Here is a 14,408-nt window from a genome sequence, read left to right on the forward strand (position 1 = left end):
AACAAGTAACATCAATAAGGGATCATATCTTTCACCTGGATTCACCTGGTCATTCTGTCATGGAAAGAGCAGGTGTTCTTCATATTCTGTACACTCTGTATATAATAAACAGAGTAGCAGCAGCGTATGTGAAGAGTGTGAAAGTGTGTCTATGTGTGAGTGTGTATGGGAGCATATGTAGTGTGTGTAGGGTTGCTTTGCTGGTGACACTGTGATTTGTTTAGAATTCAAGGCACACTTAACCAACATGGCTATCATAGCATTCTGCACTGATACACCATCCCATCTGATTTGTGCTTAGTGGGACTATCAATTGTTTTTACAGCAGGACAATGACCCCAAAACACACCTACAGGCTGTGTAAGGACTATTTGATCAAGAAGGAGAGTGATGGAGTGCTGCACCAGATGACCTGGCCTCAACTCAATTGAGATGGTTTGGGATGAGTTGGACCGCAGAGTGAAGGAAAAACAAGTACTCAGTATATGTGGGAACTCCTTCAAAACTGTTGGAAAAGCATTCCAGGTGAAGCTGGATGAGAGAATGCCAAGAGTGTGCAAAGCTGTCATCAAGGCAAAGGGTGGCTACTTTGAAGAATCTCAAATATAAAATATATTTTGATTTGTTTCACACTTTTTTGATTGTGTGTTATTTCATAGTTTTGATGTCTTCACTATTATTATAAGATGTAGAAAATAGTAAAAATAAAAACCCTTGAATGAGTAGGTGTCCAAACTTTTGACTGGTACTGTGTGTACACACACACATACTCTCTCTCTAAAGGGGGTCAATGTAAATAGTCCACACTGCCATTTTATTAACAGTTCAGCAGTCTTGTGGCTTGGGGGTAGAAGCTATTCAGAAGCCTTTTGGTCCCAGACTTGGAGTTCCGGTACGCTTGCCATGCGGTAGCAGAGAAAACAGTCAATGGCTTGGGTGGCTCGAGTCTTTGATCCTTTTTAGGGCCTTCCTCTGACACCGCGTGGTATAGAGGTCCTGGATGGCAGGGAGTTTGGCCCCAGTGATGTACTGGGCCGTACGCACTACCCTTGTAGCGCCTTGCGGTCAGATGCCGAGCAGTTGCCATACCAAGCGGTGATGTAGCCAGTGAAGATGCTCTCAATGGTGCAGCTGTATAACTTTTTGAGGATCTGAGGGCCTATGTCAAATCCACTACAGCCCCGTCAATGTGAATGGGGGCGTGTCCAGCCCTCCGTTTCCTGTATTCCACGATAAACTCCTTTGTCTTGCCCATGTTGAGGGAGAGAGGTTATTGTCCTGGCACCACACTGTTTTCATTGACTATCTTAGATTGACCTTAATTTATTAGGCCTAATTAATGTATCTTTGCTTTGCACTGCACTGCATGCACACAGATAAAAAAATTAAAATACAAGACTGACTTGTATTTTCAGCAAAACAAGGAATTACTCGCACTCCTATTATTCATTTTATTAAACATAAACCATTAAATACACATTATTTACAACCACGAAATGTTACAGAAATCTGAATATCAAATAAACTAAATGATGTATTTGGTGAAAACAGACTATTTCCTCAAAAAAAGCGATGGTCCAATACAAGAAAGCAAAGCAATCGACAAAAAGAGTACATAGGAATAATATCGTCTTTGAAGGTGAGTCAACCATATGCATACTTGTCTGTTAAACTTCTGTCATTTGGAGTCATTTGTCCACTCGACTTCATTAACAGTTTAACAATAAGGCCAGCCTATTGAGGAAAAGAGAAGCACACGAATAAGCAATTTCATGTAATATTGCCCAGATTGAACTCCAAAGTTAGAGCTGTACGCTACGGTTAATATTTTCTTACACATCATACAATCTGCACTGTTTTCCAGGCTACAACACATTGATTCAAGATAATCACAGGTACATCCATCAGAATGACTTGGGAAAGGTCCTACAGTTACCTGTTTGGTGTGCACAATGAAGTTCATCTTGTTTTCCAGACTGTGAATCTGGAAGTACTGATCAGCGTGCCCTAGCTGCCACATGAAAGAGCCATACTCCAGACTGATAAGAAGGACCTACAGATACACAGTAGAACATATGCACAAGTATCAGTAAAAGAGGGCATTTACATGAAAATGTAAAACATATACAAAGCTTTTAAAATCAATACTTTTGAGGCGTACTTTATTTACTTAGATATTTACATCAATGCTTACTTTGTGACCAGTAGATAAGAATGTATTTGTATTTATTAGGGATCCCCATTAGCTGCTGCCAAGGCAGCAGCTACTCTTCCTGGGGTCCAAACACATTAATGCGCTTGCATTACATATGAAACAAAAGATAAAACAGTACATCATAACATGTATTACACCACTACATATCTACAATACAAAATGCATAATACCACCATACAACAATATTACAATGTGTAGATGCGTGTGCTAGCATTTGTGTCTGTATTCGTGCGTCTGTTCCTGTATCTCTTCACAGTCCCGCTGTTCTATAAGGTGTATTTTCATATTTTAAAAAAATCTGATTCTACCGCTTGCATCAGTTACCTGATGTGGAATAGAGTTCCATGTAGTCATGGCTCTATGTAGTACTGTGCGCCTCCCATCGTCTATTCCCCGACTTGGGGATTTTGAAGAGACCTCTGGTGGCATGTCTTGTAGGGTATGCATGGGTGTCTGAGCTGTGTGCTAGTAGATTAAACAGACAGCTCGATGCATTCAGCTTAAGTATGTTTCTGAAGTATGTTTCATGCGTTTTAGTATACTACTGTATTCTGTATACTGCATGGTTAAACAAGGTTCTCTCCAGTGATGTAAAGTAATAAAGTAAAATAACTTGAAAGTACTACTTAAGTCATTTTTGGGGGTATCTGTACTTTACTATTTATATTTTTGACGACTTTATACTTTTACTTCACTACATTCCTAAAGAAAAGTATCTACTTTTTACTCCATACATTTTCCCTGACACCCAAAAGTACTCGTTACATTTTGAATGCTTAGCGGGACAGGAAAATTGTCTAATTCATACAATTATCAAGAGAATATCGCTGGTCATCCCTACTGCCTGGCAGACTCATGAAAAACATGCTTTGTTTGTAAATTATGTCTGAGGGTTGCAGCATGCCCCTGGCTATCCATACATTTAAAAAAAACAAGAAAATGGTGCCGTCTGGTTTGCTTAATATAAGGAATTTGAAATGATTTATACTTTTACTTTTGATACTTAAGTATGTTTAAAACCAAATACTGTTAGACTTTTACTCAAGTAGTATTTTACTGGGTGACTTTCACTTTTACTTGAGTCACTTTCTATTAATGTATCTTTACTTTTACTCAAGTATGACAATTGGGTACTTTTCCCACCATTGGTTTTCTCTGTATACATATACTCTGGTCCCAACAAACAAATAGCCCAGGGGCACCTTAGTCTCCATGTTCATGAGGTGCAGGCCCTTGGTGTTGACACCCACGAAGACGCGGATGACTTTGTGGTTGCTGGAGCTAGCCTTGGTGAAGACCTGGCCCGTGAAGAAGGCAGCACCATATGTTGGGATGTCCCAGCAGTTCTGCAGGAAGAGCCTCTGGAGGTGGTGCATCTCTTTGCTCACACCCTCACTCATACTGAGGTTCTGTGGCAGATAAGGTGAAGTAAGGGTAAGAGTTTGACCCCACAGATATAAATGTATATTACACAAAAACTAAATAATGAAAATAAACCTGACCTTATACTCATGAAGAATCCTGTTTGTCCAATGATGCGCTTTGCTTTTCACCTTGGATATCGGGACAATAGATTTCAGGTTTTCCTCACTGTTGAAAACAAAACATTTACGGTTATATCATATTACCACAGGTTTATGTACTGTACCTTATCTTCGAATATCATACCAAGATTTCACCAGTTTTAAAGAAGAGTATTATGCTAAATTGATTCAATTCAGGGACCAATTTAAGATATTTACTTAAGGAAACCCTGCTTGTGCTTCTTGCTCTCATAGTTTCCATAGATGATCTGCAGCAGCAAGCTGGCCAGGGTGATCAGCTTGCTGTCTGGGGAGGGGAAGAAGCCCTTGAGGAGGCAGTGTCTGGCCTCGTCAAACAGGATCAGGATGGACAGGGGGTCCTCAATCTGGGGGAGAAGATTCAAGCCAATCATGGATGGATTAACTTGAACACCAGACCCTAGATTAGTTTAATCAGGTGTATTATTACTGGGCTGGAACAAAATCATGCACACCCTCTGGGTCTCACTTAACCAGAGTTGAGAAACACTGATCTAATCAAAATCCCAAATCCTTGCTTTACAGATGCAGAATTTCCTCAAGGGAATATTAAAGTTTATCAAAATCAAATTGGTTACAAACCTTTTTCTCAATGTCGAGGGGCAGACGGACATCTCTACGGAGGAAGAGCTGTGGGTTCTCCCTCTGGGGGTCCAGAACAGTGAGGTCAGTGACAATCTCGGTCCAGATACGCAGGTGCTGCAGGGGCTTGTGGTAGGGCTTCAGCTGCAGGTCTGATGGAAGACAAGACACAGAAACACACAAAGGGTATAATAAGCACAGGTAGCCTGGAAATAAGATACTACAAATACAAGCATATACTACCTAAGCCTAGATATTGGGCGGACATTTTGGATCTGTGTATGTGTGACTCACTGAGATTCTCGGAGCAAATCCAGATGGTGAAGTACTGCTGGGTGTCCTTGGAGAGCCGCATGCCCTCCATGATCTGCTGCACTGATGTGTTGTTGCCGTGCTTCAGCTCCACCGAGCGGTACGAGCCATCCATGCGGTATATGCGCACCTTCTCGTACTGCAGAAGGAAAACACTGTTTTTGTATACATTTCTAAACTTAAAGTCTTTGACAAGTCTGTTGGAGTAGCATACATGCACGCACACTTCACACTCACTGGTTTGTTATTGGCTTGCTGTAGGAGTTTCACTGTCTCCTCCCATTCGTTCTGCTTGTTCTCTTCACAGATTTGCATGGGCGATCTCTTTTGCTGATCCTCTGTGTGCTAATAAAAACAAGCAAGCAAAGTTACTTTCTAACTGCTACTTACTACTGGAAACACATTGAAGTCCTAAACTATGATGTTCCACTGGTACCAGCACAGTATGTGGCCATCATGCAAATAGGATGGAGGATATACTGTATTCAACCAGGCTTCTCCAATTCAGGTCTTGGAGAGATACTGGGTGTGCAGGCTTTTATTCCAGCACATTAAAGTGTTGAATTGGGAATTCAAACGTGTTAGAACTAGGTTTAAACCATGCTGACGGCCTTCTGCTGTCTCTCCACCCTTTGCTCTTGTCCACACCCCGGCTCAACCCTAACCCTAGCTTCACGTCCACACCCCGGCTCAACCCTAACCCTAGCTTCACGTCCACACCCCGGCTCAACCCTAACCCTAGCTTCACGTCCACACCCCGGCTCAACCCTAACCCTAGCTTCACGTCCACACCCCGGCTCAACCCTAACCCTAGCTTCACATCCACACCCCGGCTCAACCCTAACCCTAGCTTCACGTCCACACCCCGGCTCAACCCTAACCCTAGCTTCACGTCCACACCCCGGCTCAACCCTAACCCTAGCTTTATGTCCACACCCTGGCTGAAGTCTAACCCTAGTCATAACCTTAGCCATAAGGGAAAGACTATTTTCATACCATTTCGATACGGAAGTTACTTTTTCGTAACAAGTTAGCAAAACTTAGGCGGCAGGTTAGGATAATTAACATAGCAGGTTAGGAGTATGAGGTTAACATTAAGAAAAGGGTTAGGTTTAGCAACCCCCGTCTCAGTCTTACCCGGTCTATCTCAGGATGCTGGAGCAGAAGCTGTACTATCTGTGAGTGGCCCCCTCCAGCAGCAAAGTGCAGCGGGGAGCTCAGCTGGCCATTCAGCAGGTTGGGGTTACAGTTTCCCTTCTCCAGCAGTAGCTTGGTCGCCTCCACTTTACCATACCTACATTCAAAACAACATAGAAGTTTTACTCTTATTTGACGACAGCTGTTCGATTAAAAAAAAGATCAATAGAAACGTTATTGTCCTTAGAGGACTTAACATTTACTTTAGGGAATTGGTTTACAATCTGGGATTTGTTTTTCAGCAAAATGGCAGCCCCGCCACTTGTTTTGGTCTACAGCTGTGCTAAAACACAACATCCCTCGTATGAGACGTACCAGCAGGCGTAATGGATGGGGGCCCAGTGGTCGCTGTCCAGCTGTTTGACTGAGAAGCCACTTTCCAGGAGCTTGGTGAGCAGCTCTGTGTCGCCTTCACAGGCACTGCGGTGGAGGGGAAAGTCATCCACCCACTGACGCTCCCTAGGGAGGAGACAGAGAATAGGCCCGTTCAATCACTGACTTCACAATGTCATGAAGCATTTGAAAAGGCCCAAACTCCAGAGAATGCCAGACAGAATTGGGCTTGATTGAGGTTGCCTGGTGCAATGGAACAGATGAAATTGTCCCAAATGTGCAAATGTTGCCCATTTGGCACTCCAGACATGCTCATTTGAAGGAAAACATATACTATTTGAACCCTGGTCTGGAAAATGCATGAAGTTGTTTTGAAGTAAAATTTTGGGAAGCTCACTCACTTGTCCTCTGTCACACTGTTAGAGCCGTGCTGCCACTTTTCTCTCTTAGGGATCTGGATTTTAGAGTAATCTGGTGCACCAAGGCCAAAGTAAGGGTTGATGATAACTTTATCCACCTAGAAATGGCAAAAGTAGAGAGGATACGTAAACACTAGTTTATGTTGAAATATTTTGATGATGATACAAAGTATTACTGTTTAAAATAAAAGTATATCAGTGCAGGGTTAAAACAAAAATGTGAACTGTCTTGTAAGTCGTCCCTCAGGAGAGGATAAGGATTGGAAAAAACGCTATCATTAAAGACCAAAATTGGTTAAAGAAAATTATGATGAATAAAAAATATATATATCAGTTTCATTTAAAGACCCAAAAAATTACAGCTGTTCCATATAGATTAAAAATAGTCGGGAAGAGATTGTTTTGAAGTACCGATTCCACGGCACATGGATTATGAACTGATACGTAAAACTAAGCTGTATTCAAAACTTAGAATTTTTCCATTTAAATGATTATACAAAATTCTTGCAACCAATAGAATGTTATATATACGGGGGATACATCCTTCCTAGCTCTGCAGATTTTGCTGCAAAGAGACAGAGTCACTAGATCATTTATTTTGGTATTGTCCATATGTAGCTTGTTTTTGGTCACAGGTCCAGGAATGGCTGAAGAATTGTAACATTTACCTGGAGCTAACGCTGCAGATAGCAATACTGGGTGATTTGAAAAGTCAGTCAGCCGATCAATAATGTAATAATACTTTTAGCAAAAATGTTTATCTTTAATTTACAATCTGTAGAAACGTGTAGAAAGGTTCAGAACTTTTGTTAAGCATCACAGCACAGTTGAAAAAGATATGGCAAATAGAAATCCAATATGGATGGCGTTAAGAGATAGATGGGAGGGGTTGAATGGAGCTGAAGGGTGGGACTAATAATAACAAGATAACAAATGTAAAATATACTGTGTATGTAAAATGTACAAAGGTTCAGAACTTTTGTGAAACAGCACAGTTAAAAAATATATGGCAAATAGAAATCAAACTGGATGGACATCAGAAATAGATGGGAGAGGTTGAGGTAAGAGGAAGGACCGGACTAAAAACAAACATATCTAAATATTGTAAAATAAATTGTTTCTGGTAAAATGTATATAGTGTGTATAAGCTTGAAGTAGAAGCCAAAGTGTTGTTGTTCAGTTGTTGTTTAGTTTATTCCAATTAGGGGAGGGTTGGTAGGGTTAGAAGGAAAATATATTTTTAAAAGATGTGTATTTATATGTATGTATGTATGTATGTATGTATGCATGCATGTGTATGTAAACTCAGCAAAAAAAAGAAACGTCCTCTCACTGTCAACTGCATTTATTTTCAGCAAACTTAACATGTGTAAATATTTGTATGAACATAACAAGATTCAACAACTGAGACATAAACTGAACAAGTTCCACAGACATGTGACTAACAGAAATTGAATAATATGTCCCTGAACAAAGGGGGGGGGGGTCAAAATCCAAAGTAACAGTCAGTATCTGGTGTGGCCACCAGCTGAATTAAGTACTGCAGCTCATCTCCTCCTCATGGACTGCACCAGATTTGCCAGTTCTTACTGTGAGATGTTACCCCACTCTTCCACCAAGGCACCTGCAAGTTCCCGGACATTTCTGGGGGGAATGGCCCTAGCCCTCACCCTCCGATCCAACAGGTCCCAGACGTGCTCAGTGGGATTGAGATCCGGGCTCTTCGCTGACCATGGCAGAACACTGACATTCCTGTCTTGCAGGAAATCACGAACAGAACGAGCAGGTTGCATTGTCTGGTGGCATGCTGAAGGGTCATGTCAGGATGAGCCTGCAGGAAGGGTACCATATGAGGGAGGAGGAATTCTTCCCTGTAACGCACAGCGTTGAGATTGCCTGCAATGACAACAAGCTTAGACCGATGATGCTGTGACACACCGCCCCAGACCATGACAGACCCTCCACCTACAAATCGATCCCGCTCCAGAGTACAGGCCTCGGTGTAACGCTCATTCCTTTGACGATAAACGCGAATCCGATCATCACCCCCGATGAGACAAAATCGCGACTCGTCAGTGAAGAGCACTTATTGCTAGTCCTGTCTGGTCCAGTGACAGTGGATTTGTGCCAATAGGCGACGTTGTTGCCGGTGATGTCTGGTGAGGACCTGTTTTACAACAGGCCTACAAGCCCTCAGTCCAGCCTCTCTCAGCCTATTGCAGACAGTCTGAGCACTGATGGATGGATTGTGCGTTCCTGGTGTAACTCGGGCAGTTGTTGTTGCCATCCTGTACCTGTCCCGCAGGTGTGATGTTCGGATGTACCGATCCTGTGCAGGTGTTGTTACACGTGGTCTGCCACTGCGAGGACGATCAGCTGTCCGTCCTGTCTCCCTGTAGCGCTGTCTTAGGTGTCTCACATTACGGACATTGCAATTTACTGCCCTGGCCACATCTGCAGTCCTCATGCCTCCTTGCAGCATGCCTAAGACACATTCACGCAGATGAGCAGGGACCCTGAGCATCTTTCTTTTGGTGTTTTTCAAAGTCAGTAGAAAGGCCTTTTAGTGTTCTAAGTTTTCATAACTGTGACCTTAATTGCCTACCGTCTGTAAGCTGTTAGTGTCTTAACAACCGTTCCACAGGTGCATATTCATTAATTGTTTATGGTTCATTGAACAAGCATGGGAAACAGTGCTTAAACCCTTTACAATGAAGATCTGTGAAGTTATTTGGATTTTTACGAATTATCTTTGAAAGACAGGGTCCTGAAAAAGGGACGTTTCTTTTTTTGCTGAGTTTATATATGTTGAGAGAAGAGTGTGCAAAGCTGTCATCAAGGCAAAGGGTGGCTACTTTGAATAATCTCAAATATTAAATATTTTGATTTGTTTAACACTTTTTTGGTTACTACATGATTCCACATGTGTTATTTCATAGTTTTGATGTCTTCACTATTATTCTACAATTTAGAAAATAGTACAAATAAAGAAAAACCCTTGAATGAGTCCAAACTTCTGACTGGTACTATATATATTGATAAATAAATAAATATATATATGGGGGATTGAAAATGATGTAGACAATTACATTGATGGAAGCTACAATCTATCTGTAAAGCTGATCTACCCCCTAAAAATAAAAAAACAGTATGTGGGCAAAGGGCACTCACCCGGTTGGTATACTGCAGGTCTGAGCCGTAGAGAGGGTTCTGAATGCACATGTCAGCCTTCTCCAGTGACAGCATCTTGCTCTTGATCTCCAAGGCAGTGTAACCCATGTGCAAACCCCCGTCACTGGGTTTGCCCTCTCTGATGTAGGCAGGGTTACTCACGTTGGTCTTGACTCGGTCCGCCGGCGTGGGCCGGAACAGAGCTGGAATGGCGTGAGGCATGGTGTGCTGCTCTGCCAGCCACCTGGATAAGGCAGGTGGACAATTTCAAAGGTTAAGGTTTAGTAGGTGACGTTCTGGTAAGGTTTACCAATGTCTCTATGGTAGGTGAATTATCTACTATGTGTCACTCACTGCACTGTATATCGCTTTAAATATCTTTTGTTTTTCACAATCCCAACTCCCCGGACACCACAAACTCACAGGAGGCTGGAAGCAGCACAACGACAGTCGCAGTGCAGCGGGGTTAAGTGCCTTGCTCAAGGGAACAACAGTAGTGGATAGTATTAATGATCTGAAACCAGCAGCCCTCCAGTAACCAATCTAGTTCCCCACTTATTTCATCGTCCGGACTGAGAATTAAACCAACAACTTTCCTGTTACCGGTCCACCTCTCTAACCTCTGGGCTACCTACCGACCCCGAAGTGGCCTAAATACAACAGACATGCAGATGGTACAGTAAGTGATGCTAACATATACACTGATTTTCAGCTCTCTGATACACACCAAAAACAGTAAGTCACACTGGATCAGGGTGCCTGCTAAATGACTTCAATATGAAATCATAGACAAAGACTTACTTGTCCAAAGCCAGGAGCATCTTTGAGGTGATAGGGGAGAAGTGAGCACTGGTCTCACTACACACACGTATGATATCCTGCAGGCAGTAAAAACTGGGGCTACCAGGGCTGTAGATAGGCTTGCTGTTATCTGTTCAGAAAGACCAATAAGCAGCTCACAACAATAAAAAAAACATTGCTAGCTAAAACTATATTATTAGGAATGGTTTAAAAAGTACACTAGACAAAAGTGGACTAACACTAACAGTGGGGTCCGGAATTATTGTATCCCTCGATAAAGGAGCAAAAAATTCATTTTTTATATAATATTAAATAATACAAATACTGAGCTATATTGTATGCAAAAAAAAGAAATTATATTATTTTATACTAATACAATTGCTAATACAATATTTGTTTAACAAATAATAAATAATAAAAAGATACATGTCAAAATTATTGGTTTTTGATGCATGCTTGGGGTTATCATCTTGCTGGAAGATCAACTTGCAGACAAGTTTCAGCCTCCTGAACCTGGTCATATGACACGAAAATGAAGGTCTTTGGCCACGCACACCAGCGGTGGATTTGGCCTTCGAAAGAACAATGCATACACAGAAGATTCCTCATCCTAAATGTTAAATATGGTGGCGGATCTTTGATGTTATGGGGCTATTTTGCACTTGTTAAGGTCAACGGCATTGTGAACTACCAAGTACCAGGACATTTTAGTCAAAAACCTGGTTGCCTCTGCCAGTAGGCTGAAACTTGGCCACAAGTGGATCTTCCAGCAAGACAATAACCCCAAGCACACATCAAAATCCACAAAGAAATGGTTAATTGATCACAAAGTCAACCTTTTGCAATGGCAATCCTATTCTCCAGAATTAAACCCAATGAAGACCTGTCTTTTGAAAATAAAGAAGGCAGTCCATAAGCGCAGGCGAAGGATATCTAGAATCTGGAAAGATTCTGCATGGAGGAATGGTCTAAGATCCCTCCAAATGTGTTCTCCAATCTCAAAAAACATTTTAGAAAAAGGCCCAGTTTCATGGTCCTCGCAAGGGGCGGGTGCTGGAGTATAGAAGACATCGGATCCAATAATTCTGACCCCATCTTTGAGATTTTTTATTTTTATTATTACTTCTTAAACAAAAATCTATTTATCTGAGTAATTTGTATTAGTATAAAATAATAAAATGTTTCCTTTTTTTAGCATACATATAGCTCAGTATTTGCATAATTCATTTTATACAGTCTTTTTTTGCTTATCTTTATCAAGGGATCCAATAACTCCGGTCCCTACTGTATATAATTAATGAGCATTTATACCATTTCTAATAATTTTATACCCCTTTATGTGTTATGTGCTGACAAGTTAGTGTCAAGTCCTACCTTTGACATTGACTGGCACAATAAAGAGGGAGACCTCTTTCCCTTCATTGTCAACATCGAGAGGGAATTTCCTCATGTGCACCACACGCTTTCCTGTGATGAACAACAGGATCAGCGCTTTGACACAATTTGTTATTTCAAATGTCTTTCTACTCTTCATAAATCTTTTACATTAACAAACGATTCACATCCAAAATTGGAAAGCTACCATAATTACAGAAAAGAAGCAAAGATGTATTTATTTACCAATAAAACCCTGGCTGTTAGATATGGGTTTAGTCATTTCGTCTACATAATCCAAAATGGATCTGGCTGTGTCCCCACTCGCTTGGATTTTGGTCGCCAGTAAGACTTTCTTCCGTTTCTTCTCTTTTCCTTCCAAAGGAACTTCTATCAACAGGATCTAAAGGATGGGTAATAGGGTTACACATGTTGATGGGGAACATAAACTGAACGAGAAACATTTATGAAATCAAACCATAAGCTAAATAATTGTAATTGGCCATGAACAATATTTGGGTTAAAGTAAAATGATATTGAAGCAGATTTGAGGTTGATGATATGGTAATATTTTTATATTTCTTATTTAACCTTTATTTAACTAGGTAAGTCAGTTAAAAACAATTTATTCTTTACAATGACGGCCTACACGGGCCAAACCCTCCCCTAACCCGGATGACGCTGGGCCAATTGCGCGCTGCCCTATGGGACTCCCGATCACTGCCGGTTGTAATACAGCCCGGGATCAAACCCGGGTCTGTAGTGATGCCTGTAGCACTGCCTTAGACCACTGCGCCACTCAGTATCAAGGCACAAACCAGAACTGTGAACTTCCAGGGAGCTTTGCACACTGAGCCTCCTTACACTAAATGTATTAATAAAGGCATTGACACTTTGCATGAACCATAGTCTGCTACTCGCAGTGTTACTTAAACATGTATATGAAATGTGTATCGCACTTCTGAAACCAATGTAACAAATTCAGGAGGTAGCCCAGACTGGGACACAAACAGAGTACCCTGCGACTGTCATTCCAACCCCTTGCTGTTATGAAAAGAGATCCTAACCTCTGGATGAGGTTGCTAGATGTTGCATGGTCGCTACTGTATCATATGAAATATACTGTAGTCTTACCTCATAGGCTTTAGCCCGATATTCCTTAGAGCTCAGACTGACTTGATTCTTTGGACGAATGACAGCAACAAACACATCTTCCAAGTTGTCTTGGTTGCCCATGGCGTTGACTTGCCTTCAATCCCTTTCAAGCATCCTACATAAGGACTGATTTATGAGGAATGTGAGGAGCACCATGCCTGAAATGTTACAAATAATATATCAGAATCTAATTGGGAGACAGCAAAACGTGATTATTCTATTAATAATCTATATTCTATTCTATTGTAGAGTGTTTTTTAATTATTTAAAAATAGGCTAGGCTATTACACATTATATGGTTCTCATCACTGATCAATCTGGAAAAGATAAGACTTTTAAATTGTTAACTTGTAATGAATTACTTAATATCTACGATCACATAGGCTGTTACTTTAACGCATTAAAATGAAATAGCATAATGATAGTAACATAATTATGGCGAAAATCTTTTCAAAGGCAAATTTGATTGCGTTCAAAAGTCTAAAGTTATGTCACAACAAAAGTCACGCCCCGGAAACCAAGCATACTGTTGCCTTCCTCTAGAAGACTACTGATATCACAATACAGTATAAAATACAACATGAAAAGTACTATGCGGCACGAATTTTCATTAAAGCTATATTGTGTCCTTTAAAGTAGATGTGAAACTTTACGTCAGATAACTTGAAGGCTTAGGTATCGCACTGTTACATTTTGAGAAACGCTTTCAAACATACCTGAAATTATGAGCTATCACAAACTTTAAAAAGTATAGATTGTCGGTGTTTTCATTTCCCCGGGTGTAATAAGGCAAAGACACGCAGTAACAATAAGCTAGGCAAGCTTCTAAGCAGATATTTGTGTGTTTCCTAAAAGCATAACATCGGTTGGCGACCACAGCAAGTGAAATGGAAAAGAGTCACATTGCGCCTATACTGACTAGTTTTGACAACAGGGAACTCTGCTGGTCGGGTGGACTTAGTGCGCATATTTTTCTTCTGAAAATGTAGACGGATGGAAATAAATTATACAGAAATCAAATCGGATGTGAAAGTAATTTGCTTTGGTATAAAATAAGGCCAAGTCACTTTTGACTCGTAAATTTTGTTCTGAATTCATTTGATTGCATTCAGGCAATCTTGGTATAAATTGTGAATACGGGCATGTTTCCAAATATTTGTATATTAAATAGTCAATTCCAGGTACACTTTTGCTAGTTTCAGATTATGTATGGCAGGGGTTCCAAACCTTTTTTCCACAGGGCACCTTTTTCACTTTTGAATCAAACACCAGGTTGATTTTGTTTAA

The 14,408-nt window shown here is 40.9% G+C and overlaps 1 protein-coding gene across 1 annotated transcript; it reads right to left on the reverse strand.

The window, feature by feature from the left end:
• Positions 1 to 1,437: 1,437 nt before the first annotated feature.
• On the reverse strand, positions 1,438 to 14,023 carry LOC120022569 (krev interaction trapped protein 1). Its single transcript, XM_038966526.1, has 17 exons — positions 13,838 to 14,023; positions 13,101 to 13,279; positions 12,213 to 12,369; positions 11,967 to 12,059; positions 10,593 to 10,722; positions 9,792 to 10,035; positions 6,603 to 6,718; positions 6,184 to 6,327; positions 5,809 to 5,965; positions 4,909 to 5,016; positions 4,654 to 4,810; positions 4,360 to 4,511; positions 3,958 to 4,124; positions 3,718 to 3,805; positions 3,418 to 3,624; positions 1,937 to 2,053; positions 1,438 to 1,734 (listed from the first exon to the last, which is right to left on the reverse strand). Exons 2-17 carry the CDS (start codon positions 13,200 to 13,202, stop codon positions 1,645 to 1,647), a joined length of 2,229 nt encoding a protein of 742 aa, XP_038822454.1. The 5' UTR covers positions 13,203 to 13,279; positions 13,838 to 14,023; the 3' UTR covers positions 1,438 to 1,644.
• Between the last annotated feature and the right edge of the window lie 385 nt (positions 14,024 to 14,408).

The sequence above is a fragment of the Salvelinus namaycush genome, chromosome 27 (genome assembly GCF_016432855.1).
Source record: "Salvelinus namaycush isolate Seneca chromosome 27, SaNama_1.0, whole genome shotgun sequence".
NCBI lineage: Eukaryota > Metazoa > Chordata > Actinopteri > Salmoniformes > Salmonidae > Salvelinus > Salvelinus namaycush.

Bases quoted from the DNA above. Each gene is read 5' to 3' on its own strand.
- LOC120022569 (XM_038966526.1), bottom strand. From the start codon at position 13,202: ATGGGCAACCAAGACAACTTGGAAGATGTGTTTGTTGCTGTCATTCGT. The intron at 5,017-5,808 runs GTAAGACTGAGA...TGTTTTTATTAG, and splicing joins AGCATCCTGAGATAGACCGG to CACACAGAGGATCAGCAAAA. The intron at 2,054-3,417 runs GTGCCCCTGGGC...GTGTATCTGTAG, and splicing joins TCATGAACATGGAGACTAAG to GTCCTTCTTATCAGTCTGGA.